This window comes from Anguilla rostrata, chromosome 17 (assembly GCF_018555375.3).
Source record: "Anguilla rostrata isolate EN2019 chromosome 17, ASM1855537v3, whole genome shotgun sequence".
Taxonomy (NCBI): Eukaryota; Metazoa; Chordata; class Actinopteri; order Anguilliformes; family Anguillidae; genus Anguilla; species Anguilla rostrata.
Window position 1 is genome coordinate 21,461,779 of NC_057949.1, and position 24,248 is coordinate 21,486,026.

Here is a 24,248-nt window from a genome sequence, read left to right on the forward strand (position 1 = left end):
GCGACCTGCCCGCTATCGCCCGCTAACCCGCGACCTGCCCGCTATCGCCCGCTAACTCGCGACCTGCCCGCTATCGCCCGCTAACCCGCGACCTGCGCTATCGCCCGCTAACCCGCCGGCGAGGCCCCCGGGGCTCCCTCTCGCTCGTTTGTTTTCCTGATCGAGTCCCGCGAACGCTGCGGGGTTGCCTGGAAACCAGGGAGGGAGCAGTTTGCTTTTGGGAGCCTCGTGTTCTCCTTCTTTAAGTCAACAAGGGTGCGTGCGGCGGGAGCCTGGCCTCGGCCCTCAACGTTACCTCCAAAATTACCGCAAGCTTTTCGTGTTCTTTTTGTTTCAATCCACATCTTGGCAAGTTACATTTTCGTGATTTCTGCACTCACAAAACTGTGCTTGTGAATTTAAGAACAGAAATTCTTGCTTTTAACTGGGAATAACAAGTTAAGGACAAATGTTGACTGAATCCAGTCCTCATGGCTCGTGACCGGTTTCCGGTTTGAATTCCAGGTCAGGGTAAAGCACTAACCTGGCCGTGCTCCAGTAAACACAAAGCCATGTCTACAGACAACAGGTAAAGACATCCCAGCTAACTTCACCATGATAAGGATGTCTGCCACGCAAATAAACGAATGGGAAAAAGTCATTTAAATATTTGGTGTAGCTGAAGCTTTCTTGTAGCCAAATGGCGCCAATTTATTGTCCTGTGCAGGGGCGTTTGCAGCCCTGTCAGCATGAGCACAGAGAGGAAGTCCAGCCCTTCGCTCAAACTGCAGAATTATTCCCCCAAACTGAGCAAACGAATAAGTACTCAAATAAAAAAAAGTTCATTTTCATTCCTGGATCCTTTAGGTCTGACGGCAACAAAAAACAAACAGCCCTGATCTTAGCTGCATTTTAGGGTTATTATTTGAGAAGACCCTTGAAGGGTTTTGACAGAGGTGGGGGTGGTTGGGTTTGGGTTGTTATGATTGTACCCTCCAAGTCTTCTTCCTGCCTCCCCCCCCCCTGGCACACCTGTTGCATTTGCAAAGACGTCGCTACGGGAACATGGTGACACTTTAATCTCCAGCTGACGACAGATCCATCAGACTTTCATATATTTATTTTCTTTACACACACCTGCAGCAACAGTAATTACATCCCTCAGCCCGTTCATTTCTGCTCTGTGTTTGGAGACATTTCTCCTTCTTTATGTGTGTGTGTGTGTGTGTGTGTGTGTGTGCGCGCACGTGTGTGAGTCCTTGTGTATGTCCGTGTGCATGTGCGCGTGGTCCATGTGTGTGTGTGTGTGCGCGTGTACATGTGTGCGCGTGTGTCCCCGTGTGTGTCCATGTGTGCGTGTGTGCATACAGTTTAAGTGTACGGTGCCTTGGGGCCTGCCCGACTTGAAAAATCACAAACGGTAGTTTAGGAAGGAGCCTGAAAAACAGGTAGACTCGAGACCACACGTCCCCCAAGACACACGCACCAGGTCCTCCGGGAACTCTCCGGGAAATGTGACACGACTCCACACGCGTTTCGACTACAAAGGAACTCTGTGCTCCTCCCCCTCCTCTCTGGATCTGTAATAGTGTGTGTGTGTGTGTGTGTGTGAGAGACAGAGAGAGAGCGAGTGTGTGTGTCACACTGAGGGTTCCTCTCAGGTCCTGTGAAGGTCTCTGACTACAAGCTTCCCTCAGTACTCTAGTCCTAATAGGTTTCTTGCCAGCAGTTTACCTGCAGACTGCACTCTAAGGGTCCTGGATGAGCTACACTGAGCCCGTGGGGTCTGTTAATCTCTCCAGTGCACAGTTACTGTGATTGGCTAGTGAAAGATCTGACAATGACAGAAAGAATTCGGTGGCATGTGAGTGCACGGTGAGTGGGGGGGGTGGGGATGGAAATTTACCTGCGGACGGCAGAAGAACATTTGCGACATTCTTGCGATACCTTTCTGACGTGTGGACACACAGTCATGTTTTTTTTGCGAAATCGAAGTTGGTGCGGTGCGACTGTCACGCGTCTAGCCAGGAGGTGGGGGGTGGGGGGGGGGGGCAGCCGGCTGTGGTGTGCCGGGGGGGTCAGGGTGACAGCGGGGGAGAACAGTCAGGCGGGAGGCACGCGACGGGTCCGCAGGTGAATGTCAAACTTCAACAGCCCTGTAACTAAGGAGGTGCAGCTCACACTGCCCAACACACACACACACACACACACACACACACAGCACACACACAACACGCCACAGTACACACCCACACACATAACCGCACATTGCCACCACCCAAGTACTCACATCCTCTAGCCTTTCATTTCTGAGTTTTGGGACTTCTCTCTTTCTCTCTTTCCCCTCTGGAAAGGGTAAAGCTGCAGCCTCTTTTCGGGCCTCTGCTGGACAGCGTGTTCCTCTCCGGTCTGTGTTTTGGCTGTTTGTTCTGTTTTTGTTTCCGCTGCTGGAAAGGCCAAGCAGCTGTGGCAGCTGCCTGCGAGTTCGGGCCCCTGGCCCGTCAGGGGGACCAGGCTGCCTGCGAGTCAGGCCCCTGGCCCGTCAGGGGGACCAGGCTGCCTGACGAGCGCCTCGGCAATGACCCGAAAAGCTCCGGGTTCGACCCGGCTTACAGGAACAGGGCCTTCCTACTGCTAGTGCCAGCCCGCTCCATTAGCACACACACGGGGACAGAGAGGGGGGAGAGAGAGAGGCAGAGAGAGACGCTTCCACGGCCTGTTTTGCTTTCAAATTACAAATGGCAAGAGACAGCTTAGCTGAGGCTACATGCCCGAGTGACTTTCTCAGCGGGGTACGTACGTGCCCTGACCTCCCCCTTAACTTAAGTTCAGGGTCAAGAGCTGGCAAGAGCAGGAAAAGCAATATAACAGAAGAGGAATCAGAATGTTGACCGGCGTTAGAATTGGGAATGAGACGAAAGAAGCAACAGGAGACTCTGAAACGGAACTCTCGTAAACACAACGCTGCGGTTTCTGCAGTGAGCAGTTTTTTTTTCCTGGCGCGAAAACTTAATGGTGGTAACTTTATTAGGTTTTTTTGTCGCTTGTTTGGTGAGGAACTGTCCTCCTTGGCTCCGAGAGAGGCGAGAAGAAGCAAGAGAGCGGTGACCCTGTGACCTCTGTGTCATGTGACTTCAATGAAAGAGAAGGAGAGAGAGAGAGAGAGAGAGAGAGACTGTTGAAGGAGAGCGCTGCAGTGTGATAGAGGTGGTGATGGCAGCAGCAGATCTGACCAACACATAATGTGTGTGTGTGTGCGTGAAACACAGAATGAGGCTCTGTGTGTGTGTGTGTGCGTGAAACACAGAACGAGGCTCTGTGTGTGTGTGTGTGCGTGAAACACAGAATGAGGCTCTGTGTGTGTGTGTGTGCGTGAAACACAGAACGAGGCTCTGTGTGTGTGCATCCGTGTCGTGTAAGTGTGTGCACGCGTGCGTAAAAAAGAGCAGCAGGTACAGCGAGGTGCTAATCCTGGCGGGGTAACGGGGTCCACAGACCCCCCCCCCGCCTCCTCCCCCCGTGCGGCCGTGCGTCGGGCGGTTTCGGGTTCCGCGGCGGCCCAGAGGAGCGGCGCTCAGGTGCGTAACCCGAGCCGGCATGCCTGCGCCGGGCCGCCCTCTTATCTCTTTGTCTCGGGGCAAAAAAAAAAAGAATAAAAAAAACCTTTAAGCAGAGCGAGCCGGAAAACAAGTCCCAGGGCCACCCCTCACCCCTCAACCGCCAGCGGGGAGCGGGCAGCGCGTCGCCACGGCGATGTGGTCAAGGCCTTCATCTCCGGGCCCATTGTGCGCGTTTCATCAGTGTGTGTGTGTGGGGGTGTGGGTGTGTGTGTGTTTGATCAGATGTGTCATCGCTGACCTCTTTGTCTGCGCTGTTTTGTTTCGTACGAACCAGCCGAACAGTAGCTGAGCTTGTGCAGGGCAGTATGACAGAATGGGGTAAATGGAAACACATTGATTTTGCTGTAAAAAAAAGCTGCGCTACTCTGCAGTAGCTCTTTCAATCCATCAGAGGCCCAAATCGCACCTAGATTGACCCTTTGCTCACATGTCAAAAAAATGAAGTGAGGTCTCCTTTCATGTTATTCCCCCCCCATCACCCCCACCCCAAGTCATCTATAATGGCACAGCCCTCGCAGTTCAGACCGTAAATCTGAAATAAAATACCACCCCCCCCCCCTCACAAATAACAAACAGGCTGCCACTCGTCCCCCTGTCCCAACGCTTCTCAAAGTGAACAACATTTGAGGCTTTAAGGAGAGCAGGCTGCTGGAGCGCTCAGAACTCACACACACACACACACACACACACTCACATCACAGGGTTAGGAAGTCTCATTACTGTGAATAATGTGCCCTTTCTTGTGGTCCATACATCCCACAGAATGTTCATGCAGCAGTTTATTGTTGAATGGGACCGGGGTGGAGGAGGAGGGGTTACTGTGTGAGGTCTCATCCACTAAAAAAAGGCTCTGAATTTGGCTTTCAGATGAGCTCTGTCTCTGAAAGGGGTCTGAACTTGTGTCTTAACGCACGTAGCATGAAGCGTAGAGGGTTCTCCAGTAGAGAATGCTCCAGGATGGGGATTCGAACCCTCGGCCACACAGGGGGGGGGGGGGGCTGGGGTACTTGGGGGGGACATGAGAAGAGTCATCCTCCCTGTGGGCTGCACGCTGCCTTTTGTTTGTGTTTTTATTGAGGCCAGGTGCGGGCTGGATTAGGGAGGCCCACAGGCCGATACCTGGTCCAGTTTGTGGGGTGAAACCTGGCCCAGTTTGTGAGCCGATACCTGATCCAGTTTGTGGGGCGATACCGGGTCCAGTTTGTGGGGCGATTTGGGCCCTCAGCTGGAGAGAGGAGTTTCAAAAACCGGATGGACAGCCAGTGATTTCTCTCCTCCTCCTCCTCTCTCTCTCTCGCGTGCCTGTCTTTTATCTCTCTTACTGCTGTCTCTACACATCTTCCCCTTTTTCTTAATCTCTTCTCTCTTTATGCAGTCTTAAAAGCACACACATTTCTGAGATGACAAGTCAAATGGGTGCTGCCCAGAGGTGCATAGCGCTGAGACTGCTTAGCGCATGGCCTACATTAAAAACATACTCAGCATAGCATAACAGGCATAGCATCGCAGCGATGTCAGCGCTGCCTTTATAATCACCCCATTGTTGGCTACATCCCCGTCTCGTGACGTCCTTCCCGCTCTCCTCTGTTCTCCCGCTCTCTCTGTCCTCTCTCTCTCTCTCTCTCTATCTCTCTCTCTCTCTCTCAGCCCAGGTTGATTGGAGTTTACTGTCGCAGTGAATGATGGCCTTGGTGCATTCTGGGTAACAGGCTCCAGCTGTGGTCAGGAGGGTGTTGACAAGGGTCGGGGGCGGAAAGGGGGGCGGGGGGGGGGGGCTCCTGTTTTGTCTCACAGGAACAGAAGCGTGGAGAGGAAGAGTGGGCCGGAGCGGGGGGGCCGGAGCAGGGGGCGGGGGGGCTGGAGCAGGGGGGGCAGGAAGCGTCCTTTCATGGTGAAACCCACGGGCGGGCCAGTCAAAGCAATCTGAGAGTGGCTCACCCTCTGGCCCTCTGCTCTGAAGCCGACTGCCGGATTTCCCATGGGGCCGTGCGGCACGCGCTCCTGCCGCGGAACAGCTTTAACCGCCAAGCGGGCGCAGCTCAGCGCCGGAGCTGACGCTGGGGAGAGCCCGTCCGCTCTGAGGCATTCTGGGCCATTGTTACCGCGGTGACGTGGGGTCGCGGACCTTGGGGCTGGAGAGTGTGTGGCCGGTGTGTACGGTCTTGACGCCCCCCCCACGCAGATTACAGAGGGACGCCCCTACACATCACACCCTGGCCTGTTCCCAGCCCCCTCCAAGGCTAGCGCTGACGATAAGCGCTCTTGGCGATAGCGACTGTTAAAACTCTAATTGAAGGAGCTCACTTGAGTCTACCCAGTCCAGCCAAGCCCCTTCTCCACAGCTGACCGGCTCCTCCTCCTCTCCTCTCCTCTCACCTTATTTTCTCTTCCCCCCTCTTTGTCGCTTTAAAAACCCAGAAAAGGCTTTCCTTTTGTTTTGTTTTTACCCTTTCTTTCTTTCTTTCTTTCTTCCTTTTCTCTTTTGATCATTCCCTTTCTTCACCCTGCGTGGTCCTCCAGCCGACGGGTCACGTGTGTGGGGAGGGGGGTGGGGAGTGCGGTTAGACGGAAACGGGGATGGAATGCGGGCAGGTGCGTGTGCGTGTGCGTAAGGTGCAGCCGCATCATCACAGCCGACTCCAAGCAGAGCGGAGCGGGGAAGCGGCCTGCGCGGCTCGCTCTCTCTGCGCGAGGAAGCCGATCCCCGGAGAGCGCGGCGTGACTCAGCGAAACTGCACGTCACCTGGCCCGCCGCCAGGAGTCTAAACACAGGGAACCGGAAAAAAAAGAAAATAAAAAAGATCCCTGGTGCTGATTGGACGGGCCGGCTCCCTGGCGGGCTGCGGCGCACACCGCGACTGGAGTTTCCGGTTTTAACGGCACGCTCTCGGCACCCCCCCCCCCCCGCCCCCGCACCCCTGCCCAATGGGGATCCGGGACACGGCGCCGACGAGAGTAAAGCTCATTTCGATTCGCCGATCGCCTCACCTGGCGCGACACTCGGGGGGGGGGGGGGTGGGGGTGGGGGGGCAAAAAAAAGAAGAGTCCTCACATTTGTCTGCGATCTCTGTGTGTAAAACTCCCTCTGCATCGCCCAGACCGACGCTGCGCTATTCAAGACAGAGGAATGGACAGAAATCATGTGAAATTTGGAGTGTGCGCTCATTTTGAAAAAAAAGACTTCATGGTCCAACCGTTTATCTGCCTGTCTTGAGTACGACGGCTTCTTCTGTGCCGCTGCAGTTCTCCCCTGACCTCGGGCGCACTGTCCAATAGGGCTTCAGCTCTTTGTCGCCCACTTGTTAAAAGACACGATTTGACTTGGCAGGAAGTGTTTGTAATTTACAGATACAGTTACCCAGCCTGTTTCAGGACTGACTGAACTTAAAAGAGGGGAGGGGAGAAAAATGCCCGAGTGCCCTTTTGCCACCGGTGTAGGATTACGGTAAATTAGTTATTATTAAGGCGCGTGTCAGACATCTGAAGCACTCTGTCTCTTTGACATTGGTGGGTAAAAAAAGAAAAGAAAAAAAAGGCGCTTTGCAAACAGGTTTAATGCTGTCATTAAAATAGTGCCAGCAGCGACCTGGTGGCCATTTGACTATAAAATGGCGTAATTCCCCTCCCTCACAAATCCTGAATGACAGGCGGGCCCAAGTCACAACTGGAATGTGTCATGTTTGGGTACTGAGTCAGCCAGATCCCTCCCTCCCTCCCTCCCTCGCTCTCTCGCTCTTTCTCTCTTCCACTCTCTCGTTGATGAACCGCACAGTAATGCTTAGGATGCTGAAGAGATGGGAGCTTTCTTTCTATGGACTGAATGACTGAATGCTAATCTGCTGGAGCAGCTCTGCGGCAAATGGGAAATTAGTAATTGTGTGAGGCAGGCAAAGAAATGAGAGCGAGCGGAAAGCTTGTTTAGTTAAATATTTACTGTTCTTGTCCCGCTGCTCTGCTTTCCTCGGTTCTGAGTTTGGCTGGCCCGCCGTAGAATATGTAAATAGCTGCTATTCCACCACCCCCTTGGTTTAATACAATGTAACTAAAGGGCCCTGAAAAGCCTCAAGTCTCTCTCTCTCTCTCTCTCTCTCTCTGTCCCTCGCTTTCTCTCTCATTTGCCCTTGACGCCCTGCACCCTTTTCAAAAGTCTCTCCCTTTTAGAGCTTGGCATTTAAGGTGCAACCGTTTCGTTTTTACTAAAGAGGGAGAAAATACCTGAACCTCTCGCTCCAGCCCCCCCCCCTCCCGTGCCAACCACGCACACCAACAATACTGGCGCTAACAATAATGACGGTTCGACAGGTTTTTTTTTTAAATAGGCAGTTGCAGCGCGCGCAGGAAACGCACGCGGTCACACTCTGTCGCCATGACTTCACAGATCTGGACGCGCTTGCACACGCTACAGTACCTTCGCGGTAATAAAAATCGCATTGGGCGCCCCCCACAAAGTTTTATAGAACCAGAAATAGAACAACGTAGAAATACTTCTGCTGGGGCTGGAAGCAACATGTTTTTTTTTTTTTTTTTTGGGGGGGGGTGTGTAATCTCTGGTCTCTCTAAATTCTATGCACGCAAGCAGATGTGTACGTGTATGTGTCAAGTGGTGGGGGGGGGTGTCAAGGAGGGGGGGGGGGAAACCAGGAGGAGGGGTTCAGTGGAACCTGCTGATTGGCTCAGAAAATACAGCCATAAACACTCTGGTCTTCTTCAGACACACAGAGCACACAGGTACGGGGGGGGCGGAGAGAGAGAGAGAGAGAGGGTAGAGAGAGAGAGAGAAAGGGAGGGAGGGAGAGAGAGAGAGAAACTGGAAAATGGACTGGTGGCACAGAAAAAGCGTTCTTCATGTTCTTGGCTGTGGAAAGCAAGGCTGACGCAGCAGTGAGCAGGGCCCGGTAACATCAGCTGTGTCAGTCCACCAGTGACATGGAGCAGGAAGAGTTAGGGCTGTGGGGGGGGGGGGGTGAGAGGCCAGTAGGGACACACTGTACTTCTGTGGCTTTGCTGAGAGACACGGGGACCTTCCAGAAGTGTCTGTGTGGGTGTGTGTGTGTGTGTGCGCGCGTGTGTGTGTATGTGTGTGTGCCTGCTGTCAGAGTGAGAGAGCGGCCACACGTAAAACTACCTTTAAAAAGGTACGCTCAACTCACTAACCCTTATTGCCGATTTGAAAAGCGTCATTTATCACACAGTGACTGCAGTGTGACCTGCTTTTCTCCTCTGCTGTTCATTTTCCAGTTTATATTCCCATGTGTTGTGGTCATTTTGACTGCTGACTGTCTTTGTAACATTGTGTTTTGAGTTAGATTGTAAAACAGATGATCGCACTGTGGTTTTCTGCTGGTATAATAAAGAGTAAATACATGAAATGCAATTCTCTCGAAACATTGCCACAACATTGGCAAAACAATGCTCCAATAAAGCTTCCGCAGAGATCTCAGGAGAAGACTCACACTTCACACTGGGGAGAAGAAAAAAAAGGGGAGGGAAAGACTGATCCTAGATCAGTAGGGGGGGGGAAACTCTAGAGGGAGAAAATACTTGGAGTCCAACACCTCATACGCATTTATACGCACGCAATCCAGGCAGTTTCTCTAATGCTGACCGGAGGGCTGATTAAGAGGCGATACGATGGAAGCAGCCATCAGGAAGGAGCCCTTGAGGGGACACTCTGCCCTGAACGCAACTCGCCGTGTCAACATTTTCCACTTAAAAAAAAAAGGCACCGAGCGAACCCGCCTCTTTTCCCGCTTCATTTACTTCATCACTTTACGCAGAGTTAATAATACGACCCTCGCCACGGGGGGCTCTGGGACGAAACAGACGGAGAATAAACCGCGCTGAGATGAGCTCGGATCTGCTCCGACGCGTCGCCGTGACCCGAGCGCAGTAATAAAGACCCGGCAGGACGTGACCTCACGGCGAACCGCTGACACGGAGACACGCCCCCACGCTGCTCTCATCAACCCCGGGAGAGGGGGGGGGGGGAGAGAGAGAGAGGGAGGGAGAGAGAGAGGGGGGAGGGAGAGAGAGAGAGAGGGGAAAGAGAGAGAGAGGGAGCGAGGGAGATAGAGAGAGAGAGAAAGGGAAGAAGAGACGTTCTCTCCCCTCACTCAAGGCCAGCAGCTCGTCTGACTCATCTCAGAGCTGGGAGAGATAAAGCCTGCCTTCAGTTCTGTGGGGCGTGGGCGTGGGGCGCGGGGCGTGGGGCGTGGGGCGCGGGGCGCGGAGTCATCGCGCTCCGTAAAAAGGAAGGGCCGCTAAGCCGCTAAAGCCACCCCGCGATCCCGAGCCCCACGCCCCGCGATCCCGAGCGGCTTTTTGTTACGAGACGCTTCAGGCCCGTCAGGATGACAGCAGCGCTTAAGAGCTTAACGGCGACCTGGCCAATCAGATTCAATCATCTCTTGAAAAAAAAAAAGATTAAAAACAGGCCCTTTTTTTATTTATTTACGTACGCACACTTCAGGAGTGCAACTTTAGGACGTTCAGGAATGCTGGTGAACTGTAAACTGTAAACCTGTTTCTGCAGAAACAGGTTATGGGTGCATTTCTGCGGAAAGGGGAAAGACAAACAAACAAAAAAAGCGAGAGACAGTTGTTCTGCCCTCTTCCTCTTATCGTGTCTTTATTTAGCGCTCTCCTGCCCTGAAGATCAGAGAGGACGGGGCTGTCTACACGCCGACACGCGCGACCGCTCGGGCACACGCGCATGTGTGTGTGTGTGTGTGTGTGTGTACGCCCGCCCGCACGCTTACGCCACTTTGTGTGTGTTTTCTGTTTACGTGCCTGTCTGTGTGTTTGTGTTTTTGTCTGCGTGTGCGCAGTACCGTCAAAGTATCCTGGAGACAGACTGCTCTGGGTCTGCCGCCCGAGGACCTCCTTACAGGGAGAGAGAGCGAGAGCAAACCCTTTATCCGTCGAGCGCGCTCACAACAGCCGACAATAAAAACCACCGTCCTGCTCAAACCACATCAGAGGGGACAGGAGGGAGGGGGAAAGATATATATATTTTTTTTAAACTTGAAAGAAAAGTTTTCCTTGTGGGGATAAATAATAGGACTCCATTAAATGAGCAAATTTTTACCGTGGCATGAACCGTGGCCCTGCCTGCCTGATAAAACATTAATTATAAATGTTAAAAATATAAATAAATAAAATGATAGTGGAGAGATTGTACCCAAAGGTTTTATCATGACTTTCCAATACCAATACCCCTGGGTGCCCCGGCATCAGAAGAAGCTGCCCTGCTGTACAGTGACTCAGGCACAAAGGGCCCGGTGTTCACTGTGTGAAATGTGTATCTGGTCTTTAACCGCAGTGCGCCGTGTGTCGTTCGCAGGTTCCATTGGCCGATGACGGCGACGGCAGCGCCATGAAGCCCCACCGCCCTCCGCTGCCGCCTTTTCACCCCCCCTTCCTCCTCCTCGTCCTCCTCTTCCTCCTCCCCCCCGCCCGGGCGGCGAGCGGCGACTGCCCGAAGCACTGCAGCTGCTCCAGCCCGGAGTCCATCTTCTGCTTCACGCGCCGCGACGCGTCCGTCCCGCGCGGGGTGCCCCCCTCCACCAGGCAGCTCTACCTCTTCCAGAACGGCATCGAGGTCCTGGGCCCGGAGGACTTCGCCGGCCTGGGCGGCCTGCAGATGCTGGACCTGAGCCAGAACAAGCTGTCCCAGCTGCCGGACGGCGCCTTCCGGCCACTCGCCGACCTGCGCAACCTGGACCTGTCCAACAACCAGCTGGAGCGCGTGTCCCAGGACAGCTTCGCCGGGCTGGGCCTCCTGGAGAGGCTCTACCTCTACAACAACCGCATCCAGAGCATCCACCCGGCCGCCTTCCAGGGGCTGGGCCAGCTGCTGGAGCTCAAGCTCCAGGGGAACCGGCTGACCTCGCTGCCCGCCCTCCGCATGCCCAAGCTGCTGCTGCTGGACCTCAGCTACAACCAGGTCCCGCCGCCGGGCCCCGACGACTTCCAGACGCCCAACCTGGAGTCCCTCAAGATGGCCGGCCTGGGGCTGAGGGAGCTGGACCCGGAACTGCTGGCCGGTCTGGGTAACCTCCACGACCTGGACGTCTCGCAGAACCAGCTGCGGGCCGTGCCGCCGGCGCTGGGGGAGGTGCGGGGGCTGATCCGGCTGGGCCTGGCCGGGAACCCCGTGGGCCAGCTGAGGCCCGAGGACTTCCAGAACCTGGAGGAGCTGCAGGAGCTGGACGTCAGCAACATGAACCTGCAGGGCTTCCCCGCGGGCCTGGGCCGGCTCCTGCCCCGGCTGCAGCAGCTGACGGCGGCCGAGAACCCCTTCAACTGCCTGTGCCCGCTGGCCTGGTTCCCCGGCTGGCTGCGGGAGGGCGGGCTCCGGCTGGGCCGGACCGAGGAGACCCGCTGCCACTTCCCGCCCCTCAACGCCGGCAAGGTCCTGGAGAGGCTGGAGCACAGGGACTTCGGGTGTCCCACCACGACCACGGTCACCACGACCACGGTGACCACCAGCAGCACGAAAGCCCCGCGGGTCACCACGGCGCCCAGGCGCCTCACGCCGGCCGTGGCCCCGCCCCCTCCCAGCGAGAGCCCCTTCTCCGCAGAGACAGACAGCGACCCGCCCCCCGTGGCCCCTCCCGTCCCCACCGGCGGCGACGGCGACTCCGAGCCCCATTTGAAGGAGCCCCCGTGCCCCCCCAACATCTGCCTGAACGGCGGGACCTGCCTGCGGGACCGGCACGGGCACCTGGAGTGCATCTGCCCGCGCGGCGCCTGGGGCACCTACTGCGAGAACGAGGAGGAGCCGCCGCCCCCGCCGCCGGCGCCGCCCCAGGAGACCCACACGGTCGCCGTCGCCATGACGCCCGACATCAGCTCCGGCCAGGTGACCAGCACCACCATCCTCCTGGACCTCCACCGCTACATCCGGACGCGGCCCTACCTGCGGGGCATCCGGCTGACCTACAGGAACCTGTCGGGGCCCGACCGGCGGCCCATGCAGCTGAGCGTGCCGGCCTCGTACCCGGAGTACACCCTGCGGGGCCTGCGGCCCAACTCCACCTACTCCATCTGCGCGGGCCCGCTGGGCGAGCTGGGCCAGGCGGACGCGTCCTGCACGGAGGCGCGCACGGCCGGCCAGCAGCTGCCCGTGGCGCGCGTGATGGACGGCCAGCTCACCAGCAAGCTGGTGCCGGCGCTGGCCGTGCTGCTCCTGCTGGTGCTGGTGGCGGCCGCGGTGGGCGTGGTGTGCTACCTCCGCAGGCGGCGGGCCAAGGGACACTCGGACGACGCGGGCGGCGACGAGCCCTCCACGCTCGAGCTGGAGGGCGTCAAGGCCTGCCTGGACAACGGGACGCTGCCCCAGAAGCAGCCCGCCGAGCTGCAGCCACCGCCCCCGACAGCCCTCCACGCCGGGGTGGAGTACGAGGTCCCGCTCATGCAGGCCCACTGCACCTCCAATAACAACATGGCCTCACTGAAGCCCTCCTATTTCTGACCCCTCCCCCTTGTCATTCAGACCTCCGGCCACTAGGTGGAGCTCTTAAAAAAAAAACATGTAGCAGCCTCCTACCCTGCAGGTAGTTCAGAGAGGCAAAACAGCTGGCTGAGTTAACAGCAACAAACAAACAAACAAAAAAAACTGAACAAATACGTAACGTTCATGTGCAATCAAAATTGCCCGATGGGAGATTTGTTCTAAAGGATTTGTTCTTTTTCTTCAGGGCAAAAGCCAAAGTGCCTTTGTTCACACGTGCACAAGTTGCGCTAGACTGACAATGATGTGTGTTGTGTTTGTTTCTGTAATCGTATTGCTGGACTAACATGTCTGTAGCGGCATGTCTGTGGCGTGTCCCCCCACCCGTGGCCTCTCCGAGGTGAGGGTGCACCGAAACAGCACTCCGCACACACCCCGTTTGGGAGGAAACTTGCACTGAAGGCAGGGGGCCTCTGGGGATTGAACCCCCCCCCCTTGATGGCTGAAATGTTAGCTGCCCCAGAGGAGCATCGTTTGTTGTGGACAACGTCACCGTACAGTAACTGAGAGAAGCTGCAGGCTCCAAGAAAGGAGCGGTCCTGCAAGGCTTTGTTTGACTCTTGCGCTATGTGAAGGCTACATTCTCTATGTATATATGTATACTTTTTTCTGCTGCATTTTTTTTTTTTAAACGACAATTACCAGTTACTCTCAGTCCCCCTCCCCCTCCCCTTCACCGAACGACTTCTTCGAATTGCAGACAAAACACAAAGATTTAAATCTTTGAAGATTAAAAACTGTATTGAGCCACTGGGTCAATCAAAGACTTTACTTGTGCAGAGTGTCAGACTGTCTGAGTAGCAGCAGGACTACCCCGCCCCCATGTGTGTCACATGCACACACATTCTCAAAAATCCCCCCACCTCCTTAAAAAAAGCCAGATAACCCGGATCGCCAAAGTTACAACAGGAGGTGGCCAGCTTAAACCCCCGCCTTCTTAAGCTCCTCCCTTAAGCCTGTGACTGAAACCCTGAGCCCAGCACACACCAGCCGGGCTGCACAAGGGAAAGAGAGAGAGAGAGAGAGAGAGAGAGAGAGCCTCTTCAAAGACTTTATTTATTATTTCTGCCACTGAGTGGAGCGTAGCTATTTTCCCCCCTGAAAAAAAGCAATTTACAGGCAAAGAGAAAGAGAGATGTAGGCCCAGCCGAGCGAGAGAGAGAGAGAGAGAGAGGGCTGCAGGGTGTCCCCTCAGCAGAACTGAACTCTGCCATGTGTGTCGCTGTGTGTGTTTAACTTCACTGCTAGAGTGAGAAACTGCACTGCTGGGGTGCAGCCAGACGGGCCCTTAAAAAAGTCCCGACGCAGCACACAGTCTGGACGGCTTTGTGCTACTTTCTGCAGTCTGAAGAAAAAGAAAATAGCGTAAAAAATACGACACATTTAAGACTCGCGGGAATGTGTATTAAAAGGCTCTGGCAGGGAGAGAAAACTAATGTCCTAAAAGGTGAATAAAATCTTTTTTTTTTTAAAATGTATTGTTCAAAGGACTGAAAGACCTTGTCCGGTATGTTCCGATGAAACAGCTTTAGAGATGCAGCGTACCTGTGCCTACTGTGATCTTGCATAGAAGCACACGGTCGCACAAAAGGACCCCTCCACCCCCCCCCCCAACCCTGCACCCCACCCCCGGCCCCACAGCAGCACTCTACACACACTCAGGCGACCCTTTGAACAAGAACTACAAACGGAACCCGTTGAAGGGAGGGGGGCGGGGGTGGCGGAGGGCAGAGGGGGTCACAGAGCGTGGAGGCCGTTTCGGGCCTGCGGGAGGGAGACTGACTGGATGGGGGGGGGGGGGGCTCTGTCGGCGGCGTAACGTAGCGTAGCGGCAGTCTGGTACGCACGGCTGTTAAATTAGGAAGTGGGGTCCGGGGAAATGGCCGACCCCCTGTAGAGAACGGGGCAGACGGGGGCGAGAGAGGTGAGAGAGGTGAGGGAGGTGAGGAGCTAACTGGTGCTAACGACCCCTGTGAGAGGACCGCTGTTACTCTTCCCACACTCCTGAGTTCCTGAGATCAGTCTCTCCGTCCGCACCCCCTCTCCCCCCCACACCGCTTCCTCTCGTTCTCGGCCAGCCCGCCTCCTCCATTCCTCAGGTTCGAATTTGGAAACTGGCGACGAGGTAAAGGGAAGAATCAGACCGTCGATGAAGTACACCGAACAAAAACAAAATTTAAAAAAGGAGCAAAAAGGAAAAGAAACAAGAGAAATGAAATAATAATAAAAAATAATAATAATAACCGACACTTGAACTGGAATACCGGAGCCTTACAGCACGAGGGATTGAAAATATTTGGAATATTTTCAATGTTGTTCATTTTTCCCTGTTTATTTTGGGAAACAGTACTTTTCTTTGTCTATTTTCTCATTTTGTCTTTTTAAAGAAATCGTACTTGTTTGTTAAAAAAACAAAACAAAAACAAAACAAAAAAAATGACAGCATTAAAAAAAAAAGAAATTCAATATGAAAATTAAAAACACAAATAAGAGAAAAACCTGAGGTGTTGTGAGTCTTTCTTTCCCCTTCCTGACAGATGTTGTTGTTGGCAACAAGAGGTGAAAGGAAACATGGCGTGTATAATGCGATCCATCCGCCCTTTCACAAAATCACTCCAGAAGCCAGCGAGAGCCAGGCCAGGACTGTGTGTGTGTGTGTGTGTGTGTGTGTGTGTGAGTGTGCGTGTGAGTGTGTGTGTGTGTGTGTGTGAGTGGTGGTGTGTGTGTGGTGTGAGTGTGGTGTGGTGTGCGTGTGAGTGTGTGGTGTGTGTGGTGTGTGTGTGTGTGTGGGGTGTGTGTGTGTGTGTGGTGTGAGTGTGTGTGTGTGTGTGTGAGTGTGTGTGTGTGTGTGTGTGTGAGTGTGGTGTGAGTGTGGTGTGGTGTAGTGTGTGTGTGTTGTGTGTGTGTGTGGTGTGAGTGTGCGTGTGTGTGTGGAGAGGAGAGACGTGTAATGAATGTCTGTTGTGCTGTGTGTGGTGTGATTGTAAGAAGAGACGTTTGATGTGCAGCCTGTTCGGTGGTGTTTGTAGGGTCAGGCGTGGTAGCGTGTCCCATCGCTACCGGGCCTACACGCGGTCTCGGAGAAGCAGCCTCCGAGCCCCTCAAACAACCCTACCCCCCCCCCCCCCAGTAGCCAACACCGCCAAAATGTGGACTTTTTTACACTTGCGCTCTTCATTGCAGCAGCTGGGGGCCAGGCGGAAAGCGTGGAGCTCACAACAATACCGAACCACACCGCCGTTGCTTCCGTCTCCGACCCCGACGGCAACGAGCGAACGTCGCTGTCCGCACGCGCACGGCGATAATGCGGCACCACCCACGTCTAAGGCCCGGCCCAGGTTTCCGTGGAAACGCTACCCGGCCTTGCTCGGGCTGAGGACGAGTCCTTCCTGCTGGGCCTGGAGCAGTGTGGCAGCAGCTTGTGCTAGTCAACAGCGCAGACCCAAAACAACTCAGCCACGAGCCGTGCGCATGCGGGCCTGTGTGGGCCTCTGCTTCAGCTTGAGCTGAAAATCACAATACGCATTCCACAGAGTGGAGCGGAGCTGCAGGCTCCTGCTCTCGTCTTTCCTCTCTCTTCCTCCAATGCAGCTGCTTTCTCAGCCTCTCTCCCCTCCCGCTCTCTCTCCATCTCCCTCCCTCTCTTTTTCATCTCAAAGTGCTTACTAGCTTTCCGACCCAGAACCAACCCGAGTGAGTGTGTGCATTTGTATGTGTCTGTGTGTGTGTGTGTGTGTTTTCGTGCGTGTGAGTGTTTTTGCATGTGTATGTGTGTCTGAGTGTGTGTGCCAGTTTTTGGAGTGTGTGTATGTGTGTGTCAGTGTTTTTGTGTGTGTGTTTGTGTGTGTGTGTGTGTGTGTGGATGCCCACCTGTTTGAAGGCCACAGGCTCTTTAAAGGCAGGGGATGAGTTTTATTGGCAGTGAAGCTGAGGGAGATGCTGGTGTGGACAGAGGAATGCAGGCGATCTCAGGCGCGTGCAGAGACAGCCCCACTCAGAGACAGAGCAGATAAAACTCAGGCCCTGCCTGTGCCCTCTGGATGCTGAGGATGCCTGCGCAGACACACGCAACTGCGCAGACAGCATAGAGCCTGACTGCATACGGGTAATCAGGATATAGGGCCATCCATCTGTGTGTGTGTGTGTGTGTGTGTGTGTGTGTCTGTGTAAGAGGGAGTGTGTGTGTCTGTGTGTGTGTGAGAGAGAATGTGTGTGTGTATGTGTATATGAGAGACAGAGTGTGCATGCATGTGTGTGTGTCTGTGTTAGAGAGTGAGAGTGAGTGTGTGTGTATGTGTGTGTGTGCATGTGGGTGTGTAGGCTTGTACATGCCTGTGTATGTAGCCCATGGACATGCATGCGTGTATGCATGCAGTGCGTGCGGGTAGACGGTGTGCGCACGCGCACGTGAGTGTGTTTATGTGTATGCATGCAGTGCGTGTGTGTAGACGGTGTGAGTGTGTGTGTGTGTGTTTCCTCCCTTGCGCTCGCAGTAACACACAGCCCTGTGTTACTCCCTGCATTTCACAGAGCTGGCCACTGGCTCTGCTCCAGACCTGCCGCTCAAACAGAGAGCAGCTCAAAGGCCTCATTGTAGCTCCGCACAGAGTCCCCTCAAATGAACATCCTAAATTCCCCTCAAAATGACCGCGAGGAAATATTTTTGCTACTCTTTTTTCGTTGCATTAGTTTTGTTTTTTTTTTGGGGGGGGGGTGGGGGGATGGGATTGGAAAATCTGCCCGGGACAATGTGTTATAAAAGATGTGAAACTGAGAATGCACTTTCAAAACGTGCCCCCACCCCCTCAATTTTCTCTTCCCCCCACCCACCTCTCTCTCTCTCTCTCTCTCTCTCTCTCCATCTCTCTCTCTGATCGCTAGTTTTATGACATTTTTCCACTCTTGGTACCATACAAGTGAGTAACATCAAAGTGGGTGTAATCCAATGGAAAAAAAAATACAAAATAATAAAAATAACAGGAATCCCAGCCTTCACATGGGCTACTCAGCACACAAGCTCAGCATGATATAAAATATCACCCTGCCACAGAATGTCCTCCCCTCTCTGCACAAATGATCACAAATGTGAGCCACGACTGCCATATGGCACTAATCACATTTCTATGCCTTCAGTCTGTCTTGGTCTTACTGACCGATAAACAGAAGCACAGACTAAAGCAGCAGAAGGCTGACAGAGTCAGTTCCGGCGATGATGTCGTAAAGTGGCCCCGGCACACGTCCACCGAAATATCTCCGCTCCGTCCCGACACGCAGCGCAGCGCACCCCAGGCCGCCACGGGACCCCGAGGGCGCGGAGCGCTCGCCCCGCCGCCCTCCGAAGCGCCTCCGCCCGCCGTCAGCTCCACAAAAGTTTTTACTGGAGAGGAGAGGCTGGGCCAGAGTAACGCCAGAGTCCCAAAAAAAAAACAACCTCAGATTCAGCGCCTGCCTCACGCCCCGTCCCACTCGAACGGCCCGAAAGGGGAACGCCGCGTCAGCTCCTTTTCAAATTACACCCGTAGACCGGGCGAGGAACGAGGAGAACGCAAATCGCACACACGCACGCTAGCGCGGTTTCTCTCTCTTTCTTTTTTGCCCTTTGTTTGTTCTGGAAGCGGAGCTGGAAGAGCCCGTTTTGACGAGCGAACCCCGTTATTGGATCCCCTGGCTGGGCCGAAAGCTGGGCTCACACCAACAGCGTCCCGGAAGCTACGCCGCACTATTTGCGGTGAAGAGAGAGGAGAGAGAGAGAGAGAGAGAGAGAGAGAGAGGGAAAGGGAGAGAGAGAGAGAGAGAGAGAGAGGGAAAGAGAGAGAGAGAGAGAGAGAGAGAGAGAGGGAAAGAGAGAGAGAGAGAGAGAGAGAGAGAGAGAGAGAGAGAGAGAGAGAGAGAGAGAGGGAAAAAACAACAGAGAAAGAGCCTGTATGTGTAAAGGAACGGGTGAGGAGTCGGTAGTAAAATATACGCGACGGTTTTTGGGGCGGCAGGGCTGGAGCTTCTCAGAGCCGTGGTTGGCACCGCCAGGGCGCACAGGGGCACGGGGGCTGTGGCATCAGGAGGGAGGGAAGTGATGGGGGGGAGGGGGGAGGGGCAGTGTGGGCGTGGGTGCTGGGACATCTTTAATGGCTTTTCCTCCCCGATAAACTACAGCCCTGCAGGTCAAACGTAAATGAAATATGAAATAAAAGCAAAGAACGAAGGAATAACCCCCCCCCCATACACAGCACACACCACCCCCACCCCCCCCAAATTGTTGGACTCGGCGCTCACAGGAAACAAGGTTGGGGTGTGGGCCTGAACTAGAGGAGGGTTCCAGGTCTATCTGAGATCTATCTACTCTTTTTAGAAGAGTACAGGGGTTGGAGGGAGGGTTTGGGGTATGTGGTATTGGTTGGGGTAGGGCATAGGAATGGAGGAAATAGGGGAGAAATTGGAAAAAGAAAGTGTTTTAAAGAGGGGGAGAAAGGGTCAGAGGGGCCAGTGGGGGGGGGGGTTTGGGTTTGCAAGCGACAGAAAAAACGAGCCCAAAATTACAGAGCGTCTCAGCAGAGCCGCCCGTCTCCCTGGAGACCGCTCCAAATGTGGCTCTCATTGGGGAGGAATGGAGGGCGTGGCCCACAGGCAGTCATTTCGGAGGGAGAGAAGAATTTTATTTATGGAAAAAAAAAAAATCTGGCATTAATGATGGAGGGTTGGGGGTGAAGGACAGGACCAGAACGGGGGGGGGGGGCAGGAGAGGTGAAATTTCAAACGGGACGCAGATCGCGTGGGGCGATAGCAGTCGTGGTCGGAGCTGCCCGCCTTTACCTCTGACCGCACAGCTGGGCTCATTCAGGACCCTTACTGGTGGACGGGAGATAGGGCCCGTTCCTCGTTAATCTGCCGCTCGTTAACCGCCAACGTTTCCATGGTACCTGCCGCTTCCGCCGTGCGTCGCGTGCGTCTACGCGCGTTTCCTGTATCTGTCGTTCTCTCGTTGCGTCGTTCGTCGTTCGTTCGTTCGTTCGTTCGTTAGCCGCCGCCGCGTGGACTCTGGCCAAGAAGGCGTGCGCTGCGAGTTCCCTTCATTACCGTACTTCCCTGATAACGGCAGGGTATCCGGGGGGGCGGGGGGCAAATTACCAGTGGGGGGGGGGGCAGAAAACTCCTGCTCCAGGCCAAGCAGAGAGGGTGGGGGGAGTACAGACGGCCTCACAAGTTGGGAAGGGTTTCAGCCCTCCTCTCGCTTTGGCCCGTTTCCACGGCTTTCCAAATCACTGGAGCTCTTAAATATTCCAGTTCACACACACACAGAGAGCCGCTCGCTATGAGGTCACACCTCGCGCGGGGCCAGGGGGGGAGGGTTGCGCAAACCTGGCACCCCCGCGCATACGCGTGTGTTTCATTTAGGCAGGAAAAAAAATAAAAATAAAAACGATCAGTAAATGGAAAAAGCCCTCTGACTGTGTTCGGCTGGCCGTCGAGGCTGCACAGGCGTTTTGAAGAGAATCCCATCTGACAGGACCAAGGCCGCTCCTGCAGGTATGATGAGCTGTGCTGCACCAGTCAATCACCCCTGACACTGATGCAGTTCTGCACTCTTAACCCTTCCAAGAGTAGGTGTTTCGAAATTTCGTTCAAATTTCTAATTCAGTGTTCTAGAACTCCATTGCTTTCAATTCCCAGTTGTGATTGTTACATCAGCATTAGAATGTGCAGTTGAGAACATTCCAATCACAAATTTATGATCTTACAGCTTAAAGGGTCAAACCCAGTTCTCACCTATCACACCTGACGAAAAACCCTTCTGTCAATCTCCTGTCTAATTGCCGTGGGTAACCGCCTCCCGTCCAGGCACACCTGGACACACCTGCAGCACACGGACATCAAGCCCCTCTTACCCCCTGTCCTGCTGCCAAACCAGCACTCCGTAACCAGGAAGCACTTGAGAGGAACAAGCGTGCCATAGCTACGTTATGATCTATTTAAAACCTTTTTTTTTTATACACAGCCAGTTTTTACTTAAAATGGCATTCTTTAACAATGCTGTTTTTTTTTGTATCGTCCACATTCACATTCACATTCATAAAACAAACCAAAATATCTGACTTCAGCATCTGGTTGTTAAAAATACACATAGCTCAGGCACGGCGTTTTGAATCATATCTTTTAACACTGCTAAAGCAACAGGACTATCAATTTTTTTTTTATTTCTGCAGCGTGACCATTCTTCCAAGACCAGAGTGGATTACAACCAAAAGCCACCTGACTTCAGAGAAGGAATGAGGCACTTTGAAAGGGAGCACAGACCCCAGGACACAGACACCAGCACCGCTACACCAGCGCTAAGAACCGCCGGTAGGGAAACCCTCCCTCGTCTGTGGCTGGACGACACTTCGGCCTGCTTTGCCAACTTCCAACTGCCTAATCTCCCCTTCCCGCCATTACCCTCACCAACCGGGCCTCAATTTTCTCATTATTTCCAGGCCAGATAATACCACATCCTTAAGATGGGGATCAGAACAGCAAGTCTGAAAACTCACAGAAACATGTGCGTGAGCCGGCCTGCAGAAACAGGGGCAGGGGGCGGGGGGCATGACATATTTGTGTATATAAATATTTGTATATACATGCAAGTGTACTCTGGGTCCCAGGAAAAACAAATTAACCAACACAAACATTATGATTTAATCAATGGGTTTTTGAACCAACTCTGAGCTGCTGAATTTATGATGCATTGAAAATACATGGAGCTGGATAAGCACTTTCTTTTGTGCATGTGCAAAACACAATGACAAAAATGAAAATACAGGGTCTTTGTATGAGATAACACACACACACACACACACACGCACACATACACACACACATACACACACACACACGCACACACACACACACACACACACACCCTGCTCACCCCATTGTGACCCTGCCTTGTTCTCCTGGAGAGAGAGAGGGATGAGGCCTCTGGCAGAAACAGTTTGGAAGAGTGGGGGAAGAAGGGAAGGGTGGAGGAGAGGAATGCAGAGTTGGCCAAGGAGAGCCAGAGAGGGGGAAGAGAGCCAGGTTTATACACAACATCCACTGCAGAGTGGCTGCTGGCCTCAGGACGAAGGGTCACACTCAAATCTCCCTCTCCCTCTCTCTCTCTCTCTCTCTCTCTCTATCTCAGACACACACACACACACACACACTCGGTCTTTATCATCTCGTTTCTCTCTACCGCTCCATCTCTCACCTTGATTCTCTACATCTACACACACACACACACACACACACACACATGCACGCACACATACACACACACACACACTGCAGAGATGCAGTGGACAGGCCCAACAGTGAAAGTGGGCTTTCTCAGCCTCCGTGGTTGTGGCACAGCAGGGTCCGGGACGTTGGAGGAGTTGGGGGGGGAGGGGGGCAGAATATTGCAACAGCACGTCCTAAGAAATGCTCCACAGCTGACGCACGTAATAAAAAACTCCAGAGCGAGAGCAGACGCCCTCGCTACAGAGCAACAGAGTGAAAACAAGAGTCTGACTCACATCCCCCTGGCGGGGGGCGGGGGGCGCGAGCAGCCAGCGGAGGTTAACGAGCCGGACCGCGTGCGCGTGTTCCGTACACCAATTAAACAAGACCGGGACCACATGCGCAAAAAAAAAAATTATTACAATGCAAAAAATATAAGAAACACACTTCTGCATGACTGTCAGCAGATCACAATGCACAGAACCAGCTACCGTGCACTGCACTGATCCGTCTGTCCAGAGTGACGTAAAGGTCGCTACGGCTAACACTAAGTGTAAACAGCCAGGACGGCCACCGGGGACGGAACACTGCAGTAACATCACAGCTGATTGGACTGAGCAAAAGACCTGAGATGAGACATGAGTGCTCATTATGACACACAAGGAGCACATGACATGATGACGACATGAGTGGCTATTCAACAGCATCGGCTCCACTGGGATTGACGGAGCCTGAGGGGAAAGGGCACCTCTCTCTCTCTCTCTCTCTCTCTCTCTCTCTCTCTCTCTCTCTCTCTCTCTCTCTCTCTCTCCCTCTCTCTCTCTCTCTCTCTCTCTCTCTCTCTCTGTCTCTCTCTCTCTCTCTCTCTCTCTCTGGGACTTGGGGACGGATTTTGGGGTGCAGAGCCGCGGCCTGGGGCTGGAGTCCCTCTCTCCGGAGGCAGGGCGTGAAGATTTATGCACAGAAGTCTGCCGCCCGGTCTTTGGGACACAGCTGTTCTGGCTTAAGACGACCGCCGCGCTCCGTTAACGCCATCTCTCTGCGACCCCCCCCGCCCTCCCGCCCGCCCCCCAGCCCCTCCCCCCCGTGTTTTCACAACGGAGACGACGCGGCCGGACAGCGCCGAGGTCGCAGGCAGCCGCTTCCTCTGCTTTAATCACCCCCTCCCCCCGCCCCCACCCCCCACCCCCCACCCAGCGGGAGCCGTTAGCGCTAAACCCCTCTCACGCGCGGCCGCGTAAACACGAGCGACGCGCTGCGCTGGCTCGCACGCGCGTCTGCCCGAAGCGGTCCAGGACTGCGGCCGCTCCACATGCGTCAATGCGCATTAACGCATCCAGACGGCGCTGCTGCGGAGGACGGCCTGCGCAGCTTCATCTGCTATTTTTTACTTCCTGTTTTCGGGGGCAACTGAGGGAGGCGGCGAGGAGGCCTGGCGGTAAACGGCGGTACGCTAACGCTGCATTAGCTGCATTAGCCTAGCCTGCGGCACCTCGGCTTACCTCAAGTGACCCGCGAGGGTGCCGCGCGTTTGCCGAAAAATTCACCCGTCTTGGACCCGACTGTTGGGCGTGGGCCTGTAACACACTGTGTCCGTCTGTCTGTCTGTCTGTCTGTCTGTCTTTAACTCACTCAACTCAATGCAGTGATGAGAGAATCTTGGCTTATGCACAAAAAAAGAAGGCTGTGACAAGTGATTGCGGGTTAATCAAGAGTCTTTTGCAGCAGCGTGAACTACAGTACCCAGCATTCCTCTCTTACACTCTCAGACCCACAGTCGCATCCTCTCACCAAAACACCACACTGACTGCCTCAAGTAACAAAATAGTTCAATGAGGAAGGGGGGGAAGCGAGAGGGAAGTGTGGGGGGGGGGGGTATGGGGGTTGAAGGTGAAGGGTCATCA

At 54.3% G+C, this 24,248-nt stretch overlaps 2 protein-coding genes across 3 annotated transcripts in view; one reads left to right on the plus strand and one right to left on the minus strand.

Annotated features, from left to right (window-relative positions):
• The window catches only part of vasnb (vasorin b), a 31,005-nt gene extending 15,649 nt beyond the window's left edge, over window positions 1-15,356 (plus strand). Inside the window, exon 2 of the mRNA XM_064315346.1 lies at window positions 10,942-15,356. Coding sequence (XP_064171416.1) covers window positions 10,975-13,074 — 2,100 coding nt within the window. The 5' untranslated portion in view covers window positions 10,942-10,974 and the 3' untranslated portion in view covers window positions 13,075-15,356. The remainder of the gene's footprint in view (window positions 1-10,941) is intronic.
• The window catches only part of LOC135242961 (mitochondrial import inner membrane translocase subunit tim16-B-like), a 137,207-nt gene that overhangs the window by 55,917 nt on the left and 57,042 nt on the right, over window positions 1-24,248 (minus strand). The gene's annotated exons all lie outside the window — the stretch shown is intronic.